This window comes from Sciurus carolinensis, chromosome 3 (genome assembly GCF_902686445.1).
Source record: "Sciurus carolinensis chromosome 3, mSciCar1.2, whole genome shotgun sequence".
Classification (NCBI taxonomy): Eukaryota; Metazoa; Chordata; class Mammalia; order Rodentia; family Sciuridae; genus Sciurus; species Sciurus carolinensis.
In genome coordinates this window covers 146,586,395-146,598,634 of record NC_062215.1, presented here as the reverse complement: position 1 = coordinate 146,598,634, position 12,240 = coordinate 146,586,395, and the positions used below count along the sequence as shown (strand labels likewise).

General features: G+C 37.9%; 1 protein-coding gene across 1 annotated transcript in view; it reads left to right on the top strand.

Annotated features, from left to right (window-relative positions):
* Positions 1 to 4,173, top strand: part of Satb2 (SATB homeobox 2) — a 168,563-nt gene extending 164,390 nt beyond the window's left edge. The window contains exon 11 of the mRNA XM_047545371.1: positions 3,102 to 4,173. Coding sequence (XP_047401327.1) covers positions 3,102 to 3,563 — 462 coding nt within the window. The 3' untranslated portion in view covers positions 3,564 to 4,173. The remainder of the gene's footprint in view (positions 1 to 3,101) is intronic.
* The last annotated feature ends 8,067 nt before the right edge of the window (positions 4,174 to 12,240 follow it).

Below are 12,240 nucleotides of genomic sequence, written 5' to 3'. Positions count from 1 at the left end.
TTCATCTCAGGTATTATGTATATTGTGGTTAAAAGGGAGCTATAGCCAAAGAAAAGTGACAGCATAAGAGAAAAGGCTCAGGCCTTTTGGTGACTCACAAGGCAGTTGCACTTCAGAGATGCCCATTTTGTCATTTTGTATTTTGACTGCTCTTCTCTCATCTGTTAGAAGATGCTAAATTTTTCACATAACCAGCCTTTTGTAGATATTGTCATGCCATCCGAATCGCTCTTCTATACTGCCTGACCAGAAACTATGTATTTTCACATTTTAGAGAATCTTTCTTGAAATTATTTCTCTTGAAAAACATCTTCCTAGTCCTCCCATGTCCCATGGAAACCCACTTTCTCAGGCTGACAGCTCCCTATGCTTATGATTTCCAATTCAGAGGATTCTCCAGAGATGATGCATGTTTCTAGTTAATCCAAATAACACCTTCATGAAGAACTGTAGGATTAAATTTTGATTAATCCATGTAAAGTTTTTAGAACTGCTTGGCCCAGAATAGGCATTCAGCAAGTGGTAGCTATTATACTTGTTCTTTCTTCATTTCATATTTGGCTTTTCTGTGCAAATGTATTGCTGTGCTCAGTCCTAAGAAGTCAGGAGGAGGAAGAGTGCAATTGATTGGGCCTAAGGAGAAGAACAAATGCTATCATGCAGAAAGATTATAGTAACTTCAAAGTATAGTTTTGGAAAATCTCTTTAAATCTAACCAATGCACAATGGAAAACCCCTAAAGAACCAATCTAATTATTCAATTAAATGGAACCGTTATGCTGACTTTTACTACAGAAGGCAAGCATAATTTAGAAAATGGGGCATTTTAATTCTCTTTTGTTTTCCAATTAACACAATTGCTCTAATAGGGAGTACTCGTGCTAGAGTGTATGTTTTTTGAGCACGTATTCTGTACCTAATGTCAGTTTCTCTTTCTTTCTCACCAAACATGACAATCCTCACCTGTGGACACAGAGGTTCTTTAGTGCATCGCTCATGTTGCCCACATCACGGCCTCGGAGCAAATGCCTTCCTGCCGTCAAAGCCCACACGAGCAGGGCAAGCCCACCCGCAGCTCCACTTTCCCTGGCGGGGATAATTAGGGTGTTGAAGTAACGGGTCTCACTTTTTTGCTGATGCCAGCTTACCACAACAGACCACATGAGTTTACTCTTAGTTGAAAGTGGTAAAGAAAATGCTAAGAACACTGATTTTAATTGGTCAACATTATTTGGACGTTAGTGCCACCGTTTTATAGCCCTGTGTTTTAGACTACTTTCTGCCACCAGCAGTGAGCTTTCCTTAGGACAGACATTCTCATTCTGCTTTTGATTATTATTTGAAGATGATTATTTGAACCAATTGAAACCTTTTCTGTTGATTGTTACTCTATTTCATCTGTCCTAATATTTATTAAATCCTCTGTAAAAGGCTAATATTTTCACATTGAGGTGAAAGTGCTTTTTCTCAGTGCTCTGAGACTGGAATGAATGTCAGAAGTTCCCCCAGCCTGCTTAACTGCTTGCTTTGATGTTGATGCTTCTTAGCAAAAAGAAAAAAGTTGGGTCACATGGGTAGTGCCTGGTGGTGGCAGGGATGTTGGTGGATGCTATAATTGAGTTTTAATGTAACTGGACATATTTTCTTCACTGATTGGACTGATTGCACCCTGAATTCTGAAAATGTTTAATTTCTGACTCTAGTATGAAATAAGATTGCGTAAAAATATGAGAGGCTGATAAAAGAAGAAATGTGTTTTTAAAGGGTAGGGTCACTGGTCTACAAAGGTCTTGGGGGAAATGCAGGAGGTTAGGCGCTGATCTGAGCATAGAAAGTGTGACACTTGCCTTTGGAGGTGACCTCACACATTTTAATAGGAACAGTCATGGCACCTTCTAATTCTGTGATGTGTGGAGTTGCTGGAGTATGTGCAGTGCTGAGGTTCCTCACCTGATATCAGGTTCCCTCTCCCCTCTCCACAAAGTTCCTGTCACAGGGACCTATGGTGAGAGGTCTGATGGTGTCCCCATATCCCTCTCTTTCTTTGGTCAGACTGAAGAAGTAGATAACTTAACATTAGAATAGGAAATTATTTCACACAGAGAAATAATGGTGAAGCAGTAATGAAGATCAAGAGTAAGCTTACCTAGGTAGGATCTTTTAAAATGAATTGGGTTATAGGTAGAAATAAAAGAGAAATTATTTAAATTATGAGAATTAGAAAAATTACTAATTTATACTAATTTCTTTATATATAAAGTATATGTATATTATTTAAGGATCAAAGTCAAATCTAAAATAAAAGTTATTTTCTATTTCTTTCTGATTGTACAAAGGATTCATCTCTCTAGTTCAAGTTCCAACTATTTCTCTCTAACACTTGAAGACTAACTATGAGGCTGTTGGTGCTAATGATTATCATCACTGGTAAACCATGATCATGGGCCAAATTCAGCCATATTGGAACACATCCATGCTTGCTTAGCTTGAAAAGAGTTGATGAACTGTAAAAGATATTATGCAATCCTGCAAAGTCAACAATATTTACTATCTGTCCCTTTAGTAAAACATTTGCTAATTCCTAATTTAAGAAACTGATTCTTATAACCATTGTGTCATTCAATACTTACAGTATCCCTAGGAGTCAGTTTCTTATCCCTCTTTTACAGATGATGAAATTGAGGCCCACTGATGTGACTTACCCAAGGACACCCAGCTAAGTCTGGGGTCTTATTGTAGAGTCCAGAGTTTTCCTCAGTGTCCAGTTCCTTTGTCATTAGCTTTCAGAGAGATGGCATTTTCTTGGTGTGGTTAAAGGTAGGGAAGACTCCGAGCTTGAATTCAGATGACCTTGCACAGCAAATGACTTAGCTTCCTTGTGCCTAAGAATTTAAATACTGGCAGACATGACTATAATTGAACCCTTGTTTTATAGATGAGATCCTACAGATCTCCATAAGTCATTTAGGGGTTCCAAAACTTGACTTTACAAATGACTGCAGCTAAGTAGATTTCTGGATAGCACATTTTGCAGAGGACTGGTTGCTTTTGAAAGGTAAATCCTGAGTCAAATGTTCGTTTTCCCCCCTTTTAATTATCAGGTCCTTCACAGACAGCAGTCGCAGCCTACCAAGGAGAGTTCCCCTCCCCGAGAAGAAGCGCCTCCCCCACCTCCTCCGACCGAAGACAGCTGTGCCAAAAAGCCCCGATCACGCACAAAGATCTCTTTAGAAGCCCTGGGGATCCTCCAAAGCTTTATTCATGATGTAGGCCTGTACCCTGACCAGGAAGCCATCCACACCCTCTCGGCCCAGCTGGATCTCCCCAAACACACCATCATCAAGTTCTTCCAGAACCAGAGGTACCACGTGAAACACCACGGGAAGCTGAAGGAGCACCTGGGCTCTGCGGTGGACGTGGCTGAGTATAAGGACGAGGAGCTGCTGACGGAGTCGGAGGAGAACGACAGCGAGGAGGGCTCAGAGGAGATGTACAAAGTGGAGGCCGAGGAGGAAGGCGCCGAGAAAAGCAAGGCCGCTCCCACTGAGATCGACCAGAGATAATGTGAACTCCTACCAGGCAAAGCAATACACCGGTCCAAGGATTTTCTGTTTTAGTTTCTTTAAAAAAAAAAAAAAAATTTTTTTTTTTTTTTGCTTTATTTTTGTCTTTTTTGTCTTTTATGTCTGTTTTATTTTTCTTTTTATGACATTTCTTTGTTGCACAGGATACACCTATAGACTGAATAAGTTCAGTATTTCTGAATCAGACATCGCCTTGGCAAAGACACTAAAGTGTTACACTTTTACAATTGACTGGACCATAGTAATTATAATCACAGGAGACTCTGCCTTCGTTATCCTTGCACTTACGGAAGAGACATCAGGCAAGTTCTAGGATGAAAAGACCTACGAAATAAATGAAGGAAGCTACAAGTGTGTGTGTATATGTATATGTATATATCTCTATATTTACATATATATATTAAAATTGCATGGGACAGAGAACTTTACAATCCGAAAGAATAGACTGTGAAATGAGTTCTTAAAGAAAAGACTTGTTTATGTATTAAAAAACCACTTCACAGTGAGTCGCTTTGGCTTTTTGATAAACTGCGGCCTGCTCTCAGGGTGGGGTGACTATTTTTGAATTCCTATTTATTTTTTGTGTTTGTCCCTGAAATTTTTTTTTTTTTTTTTTTTTTTTTTTTTATTCTATGGCTTCCTATCTGGCAGCTTAATGGGTAATTTTTGAGGTATGTATTTAACAAAATCAACACTGCCAAAAAAAAAAAAAAAAAGGTAAAGAAAGAAGAAAGTAAAGTGAAAAAAATCAGGGCACATTAAAACAATATAAGTCAAATTACTCTGAAAGACACAATGAACACTTAACGATAACTCAGTAAAATGACTTGCTACGTTCCGTTATTCAGTTTGTCATTACTGTAGTAAACAGATGCATTTCTGCAGAATTCCAGATAAGTAAAGCTGAAAATTAAGTGCAGAGGAAACTTGTCCATTTAGTGCAGTCTTGATAGACGACATTTTGACGTTGGACATACAGAATTCATACTATGAGCCACATTTTGTTGTGAAATTTATTTACCTGCTTGTGGCTTCAGATCTTAAAATTATTAAGCCTGCTCATTTAAAAGTTGTTTGTTGTTGCTGTTTTTTTTTTTTTTTTTTTTTTTTTAAATAGAGAAATAGTTCAATGTAATGTTAAGTTAGAAAAGAAGTTGCTGCCCGGTTGAAGGGGCTCCCTCTCAAATCAATCTTTGTCCTCCCTTTCCCCAAATCATTTCTTATTTCTATTTCACTTTGAACTTCCTCTTTGTACACACTCCATTCACCCAAGTCAAACGTTTTCAGTCCCTGATCTTCGAAGCCTCTGTCCCTTTCCCTGGTATTGCAGCCCTAACAAGAACCTGTTTTTGAATCATTGTGCAGCTCCAGGCCATTAGAGTAAGTGAAACAATTTCAGTAGAATCACCTACTCATCATGAAAGGAAACACTGTCCCAGTTACCCACATAGCAATTACCTGACGTAAAGCAGAACTAATGCCGACTGGCTGTTTAGTGGAACGAGCATTAAAGCTGCAATCTGCTATAGTTCTCCAGATATCTTTCAGCTTCCATTGGAAGCACCAGTAGCATTACTTCCCACTCATACAGTAATTGCAAGAAGAGATATCCCTTCAGGATTGGCCTAGTGAAACTGCTCCATGCTTTCAAATGGCCACTCAACAGTCCCACATGGTTTAATTTTTTTTTTTTTTTTGAGTTGTGCTCTCATGCAACCTTGTCAAAGACCTCATGCAATATCACTTTGAAAGTTATTTTCTGTTTACTACACAAACATTGTAATATAACTGTTAATACTATTTATATATTTGAAAGGTATAAAAGGTAGGAGTTAAAAAAACCTCTATGTGTAGATATTAACTCAGAACTTACAATATACAGGGAGAAGACATGTTGCAATACAAGCTAATTCTAGCTGCTCAGTAACCTCTGGAGTTTTTAAAGGGACATTTTCCTGTACTTTTTCAAATAATGATGTTTAAAAAAATTATCTTGACATGAGTGTCACGTATCTTTGCAAAAGGATGGCTGTTTGCAGTTAAGCCTTGGGCCCATCCTTTCTTTTTCTGTAGTATGCTGCAGCTTTAATCAGAAAGTCCATGGTTGCTGCTTCCTGATCTCCGAGTTACTCTTTCCAAATTGTCTTCTTACACTGTTGCTGAAGGTCACTCTGTACACATCATCGAAACCAATTTTGCCAAGCTCTTATGAGGTGGTTCATCTATTGATGGCATCCGCATTTGGTATCTTTTACACTTCAACCAAAAATTTATTAGGTATTTTTCAATGCTAAGTCTTGCCTTTTATTTTTTAATTTCACTGCCAAGTTTGCAGTGGTTCTAAGTGAATCTGTGGGCATTTTAGCCTGTGGTCTTGCCAGATCTTTGCGAATTACAATGCATATATGTCTATTTATTCAATATCTGTCATATAATATCTATTTGGAAGAAGAAACTTTCTCTTGTAGTGCCTCTTGACAAAGCACAATTTCCCGCCTTTTTTTTTTGTGAAATGAAAAAAAACAAATTGTGTTTTATTGCAGTATCAACAATGTGAATAAGGATTAACATATTGTAAATGTTCTTTTTTCCATGTAAATCAACTATCTTTGTTATCACTAAGTGATAATTAATTTTTAACTTATGTGCATTGTTAGGCTGTTAGAATTTTTTGGTTGTTAAAATAAAACGCATTCAATAAATCTGACTTTGTTTGTCAAGTATTTTACTGGGCGTTGCCTTCTTTCCCATTTAGCTTTTCATGTAGCATAAGACCTGGTGAGCCTAAGGAAAATCTGTACCCTTATTTTAGAAATGAGACAGCAGCACCCGCAATTACAGATGTTCAAGTTCTGTGCAAGGCATGGATTCAATTGCACGTGACTGTGTGTGTGTCTCTGTGTATATAAACACATACAGGCTCACATCCTGGAGCTGGCAACTGAGAGTCATTTACCCAATCATTTTGTCATATACAAACAAAACTCAAATGTATAAAGATATATTTATGGGCTTGCTTCTTTATTTTTCTAGTGAATATTTTCTGTTTATAATTAAAAAACCACAAATGACTGCGTGTCAGGAAACTTTTGGAGCACATATGTCCATGGTTAATGGACATAATAAAAGTCTTTTATATTTAGAGCTGGGGTACCATAATGTGTGCTTAGAAGAATGCCGGAAGGATTGATGTATCTGAGAAATGTGCGAAAATGATTTTTTAGAAAGTGCTTACAATGGAAAAAATTACTCCAAAGACTAAAGTTAATAAGGAAAGAGCAAGTGCTAGCTAGCTTCAGAACTGGTGAAGAGAAAGTAAATTAAAAAGTGATTTTGTTTTCTTTTGACATGATAAATATTTTTCCTTATTTCATTTTTCTGCATTTGGTTGATGAACAGATGTAACTTTCCTTTCTTCCTCAACCTCTTTTCCTTTTTCCCCATAATGGTCCATAGCCCACAGGCCATATAGATCTGTTAAGAATATCTACAGTTGGTAGGGTGTTTGCAGAAAGGCCGGCAGCTCAGGGTCAGAGGAATTAGGGGCTGAGGATATAGCTCAGTGATGGTGGGCATAGCTGCCAAGACCTGGGATGATCCCAGTGCTGCAAAAAATAAATGAAAGAGCAACCAGGGGCCCAAAGCAGGGTGAAGCATGTCATTTATGCAAATGTAAGTGAATTCTGCATTTGGAATAAAGAATAGGAAGGAAAGCATTTGAGAGCTAGCTTGACTTTCAGTATAACAGATTCCACCAGAGATGGTGTTTTTAGGACTCAGACTTCATCAGAGATAACAGACTCAAAAGTGAGGGTTGTCCTTGTGCTGGAGACTTCTGTTTTCAAGAAAGCAGAAGAAATTTCTCATCTATACTGAAAGTTATATTAATGGCATCTCAGAATAATCACTTTGTGGGGCAATTTGAGTTTTAACATTTTTATCCCCGCTAGAGGACAGTTAGTTGCATTTCTGGGTAGTTTTAAATAAAGATTAAAAATTCCCACCTTATTTCTAAAGGGCAATTATACTGTAATTAGGCAGTGAACATGTACTAAACATGTATCCTATGCCAGAAAATTTGTTCAGTGGTAGTGACAAAGAGAAATGTATTACTTGGTATTCTCCCCTCGGGGCGCTTATAACCAGACACAATGCAAATCCAGGAGAAGAGAATAGTCAGACCAAGATTTTCTTCAGACAGAGATTTATTTGTTTAATGGGTGTTTCCAATGCATGCTATGAATTGTGAGAATAAAATGATTGTGATCTAGAATGCTCTTGGAAGGTAGATCAGTTAATATTAGGTTTCATTGTATATAATATGGGGAAAAAGAACAAGGCAATCATGACCCCAACAAAGAGTTTATCTGCTTAAAAAAAATAGCTGAGCCATGCCGTCTTCATGAAGTTGTCAGAAACACACTCACTTTTTCAGCTCACAGCACTTCTTTCCTCTGCGCTTGGTCCTATGTTTCCTATTCTTGGGCCAAGATGATTGCTAGAGCTCTTGCCCTCACATCCACATTCCACATGCCAGAATGGAAAAAATAAATAAAGAATGATCCCTTTTTTTTTTTTTTTTTAACAAGTCCAAGGAAAAGGACATTTTATTACAAGTCCAAGGAAAAGGGATTTGGGGGAGGCAGCTAATAGTCTCTGCCACAGAAGATACAAAGAAGGATGTTGTAAGTAAAAGAAGAGGAAAGTAAAGAGGCACATTGGCCCTTCTGCTATTCCCTGTCTTGCTGCTCCTCCTCCTTCCCATACTGAGTTCATTCCTTGCTAACTTTAGGGATCAGTCTAAACATCACTTCTTCCAAGAAACCCTTCCTGATCTGCTCATGCCTGTCCTTCTGTGCTCAGGTGATTTCTAGGGTATTCCACTGCACAGGATGTCAGTGCTCTGTGCTTCCTGTTGGGTGCCTGCTCCTCATGAGCCTTGAGGCCAGTGGCTGCATCCCAGTCACTGGTCACCCAACACCAGGACAAGCTGCAGTCACAGAATGTTTTCATGTTGAATGATTATTTATTAAACACGTGCAAAGAAAAATATTCAAATACCTAAAGCTGGAAAATTAGGAGGCATGCTGTGGGCAGTGAACAGGCTGGAGGCAAGTCCAGAGGACCAGGAGAAGGGAGCCTCATCTGGAGGGGCCTCTCCCAGCTTTCTGTTCCTGTAGGTCCTCACAACCCCTGCAAGCGTTACCATCCTCAAGTAACGGGGAAAGGAGACTGCCTGACTTTAGAGCCCAGAGTGGGTTTATATTCTTTTTCACTGGTTTAGTCCATTATTCAAGACACACACTTCAGGGTTCATTTAATCTTTTATGTTTTGTAGATCTTTCCAAATAGTGAAAATTGGGTAGCTGATGAAAACCATGAACATCGCCTAAATTCCTCAGGGTGATGAACTTAGGTAGAAGTTAAGGATGTTCAAACAAAGTTTTTTTCCAAAGTCTCATGTTGTTCTTAAAATACTTGTAAAATAAAGTGCAAAAAAGCCAAATCTCCTAAAATGATACACCTTCCAAGATCATTCCAACTCGTGGATAAATGCTTTTTCCTCCTAATTCATAGTGCCTGTCTAGAACACGCATTGGAAACAGAGAAGTGACAGGATACTGTCTGGTGTGTGGCTATGTCACATCTTCTGGTGTATGTTGTGGTCTTTGGTGACTTAACATGGTACACAATGTTGGAGAAAGGATGGATTGTGTAGAGGAAAATGAGGGGTGTAGAGGGGAAAGGAAAGAGAATGAGATCAACATCATTACCCTATGAACATGTATGATTGCACAAACAGTATGACTCTACTTCATGTACACCCAGAGAAATGAAAAGTTGTACCGTATTTGTGTACAATGAATCAAATAATAATAATAAAAGAGGGGTTGGGGAGATAGCTCAGTCGGTAGAGTGCTTGCCTTGTAAGCACAAGGCCCTGGGTTTGATCCCCAGCACCCAAAAAAAAAAATAATAATAATAATAAAAGAAATTTAAAAAAAGAAAAAACTTGAACTTCAAAGGGAGTTCGAAGTCAATACTTGAGTTCTAATGGTGGTTCCACCATTTTCTGGTTGTGTAATTTGGCGCAAGTTACATATTTGAGCCTAATGTTTCTCATCTAAAAACTGGGAAAATAAATACCTGCCTGGGACTCTCAAAGCATGGAGGAGAATCTAGTAGTTTGGAGATGCTTTGAAAACCCTAAAACTGACAGAAATGTTGTATGTTCGCCGTCAGAAATTGCCAAGTACAGATCTAGCATTCATTTTAATTAATTTTATTTATTAACTTTCAGGAATCCTGATGAAATGAAGCCTCATTTAAGCTTTTATATAGTTGTTGCAGACTTTTTAAATTAAGGCATGCCATAAGAATGCTGTGATCAATTCAATTGATTCAACTGATTTATTGATTCAATTGATTCAATTGATTTATTGAGCACTAATAGGAGCCTCAATTTTTAATGCAGAATCAAAATTGTTCTGAACACATTGAAATTAATAATTATATAAAGTTTTAGTTTTCTATAACTTTAGAGGATTTCAGTTCAAGGAACCCTGAGAGTGAAACTGAGTCATTATGAAGTGAGCATACATAAAGTAGACACATTTTGCTTCGTTTCTAGATTCTAATCATTGTTCTGAAGTGGGAGGAAGAGGATAAATTCTAGCAAACTAGAATCAGAGGTAAATAAGAAAGATTTGGGCCACAGTTCTGCAGGTATGGGATGGTGGGACTCTTTAAAGTTCCAGGGGAGGGCAGAGGTCTTTGCACTTATCATGCAGAGCATGGGATAGGCATTTGAGTACAGGGATGTTTCCTGAATGATGTCCAGGACTGGTAAAGTGAATCAGAGACAGAAATAAAGATGCAATAAGGGACAGGTGACTTGGATTCCTGCAAGTTCAATCTTGCTAGAAATAATAGAGTGAGGGTCTAAGGTCGGATCTGCGTGCCTCCAAAGTTTGCATTTCCTTCATTGCATCACATCACCTCTCCTGTTGTTTCCTACAATGTCCTAGAAAGGCTGTGTCAAGAAAGCATCAATTTATGGACCAGCATATTTCATATGGGTTGACTATCTCCTCGCACACTTTTTTCATAACCTTGTCCAAGTAGGACATTTCTGATGGATTTTGATTTTTCCTTCAAAAACATCATGGTATTTTTTTTTAAACACCATACTCTGTTAGTATAAATGCCCCAGAAGAATCTAGAAGTAGTTCTTTGGTGACATTTTAAAAGCAGAAGTGGAGAAATAATTCCATATGGAGAAATAATTACAAAAATATTCCATTAGCACTGTAATAACTAGTGCAGAGCAATGATTAATTAAAGAGAACTATAACTTATTCACTATCCATTAACAAGTACAGTCTGGGGATGTATCTCAGTGGTTCAGCATTTGCCTAGTGTACACAAGGCCCTGGGTTCAATCCCCAACATTGCAAAAACAAAACAAAACAAAAACAAACAAAAAACACAAATACAATCCCATTTCAACACAAAACATCACAGACTAAGGGAATTCTGTCCGACTTGCTAGCAACTTTGGACTGAGAAGTCCTAGATCCCACCCTGAAAATAAAGGAAAGGGAAAAATTCTTCAAAATTTTAATTTATTTTGAATTGAATATGGGAAAATGCAGTGAGCTGCCCTAGTATCTATTTCTTACTGATTTTGCAGCAAGTTATTTTTTAGATTTCTAGTTTCCTCATCCATAAAGTAGAGCTATAATTTATATATCTTAAAGCTGTCATGATCAAATAAAATAACATAGAAGCATCTAGAATAATTTCTCTCTTCTGTCCTTTCCTCCTTTCTCAGGAGAAAGAAAGCAGGATATAATCAAGTGTTATAGATGACTTAAAAATAATTCTGATGAGTTTTGGAGTAGGATTAAAATCTGATGTTTAAATTTTTTTTAACATGATTTAAAACATTTGTGCCCAACTTCAGCCAAGATTAAGGATTTAAATTGCCATACAGAGATGAACCTCATCTATATTTTCTGCTTTTGTCTCTCCTCCCTCTTTCTTCCCTTCTCTCTTTTCTCTCCCTCTCTTCCTCTTTCTGTTTTCCTGTTCGAAACTTTAGTCTGATTTTCTTTCTGAATTAGAAACAAAACAAATGAGGTGACAGAGTGACCTTCTGAAATCTTCAAGATTATACATTTTAACAGGGATGACATCACACTCTCCTGTTAGATACTCGCTCATTTTCAGTGTATTTTACTGATTGTTTTCTCTTCTGTTCAACCCTATAATATTTAGGATGCCCCAGGGGTCCTTCCTTGGTTCTACTTTCCAAAATCTGCACTCCCTTCTCACCTAGTATCATGACACTAGGTGCACCCATATCTTGAGGATGCTCTGGGTTCTATCTCCACCCAGATCTTTTCTAGCCTCCAAGCTAGAAGGTCTTACTACCTCCTCAAAACTTCCATTTGGTAAACTCAACAGGTCCCCAGATGACCTCCTCATCTTCTCCCCAAATCTGTTCTACCCAGCTGTTGACAGCTCCAACTTTCCAGTTGCTAAGTTCTAAAGTTATGGGTTTATCTTTTTTCTTTCTTTACACACTGTGTTCAGTCAGACAGAAAAATCCCATTAACTTTACCTTCAAAATATATTCACAGTCTTATGCTCT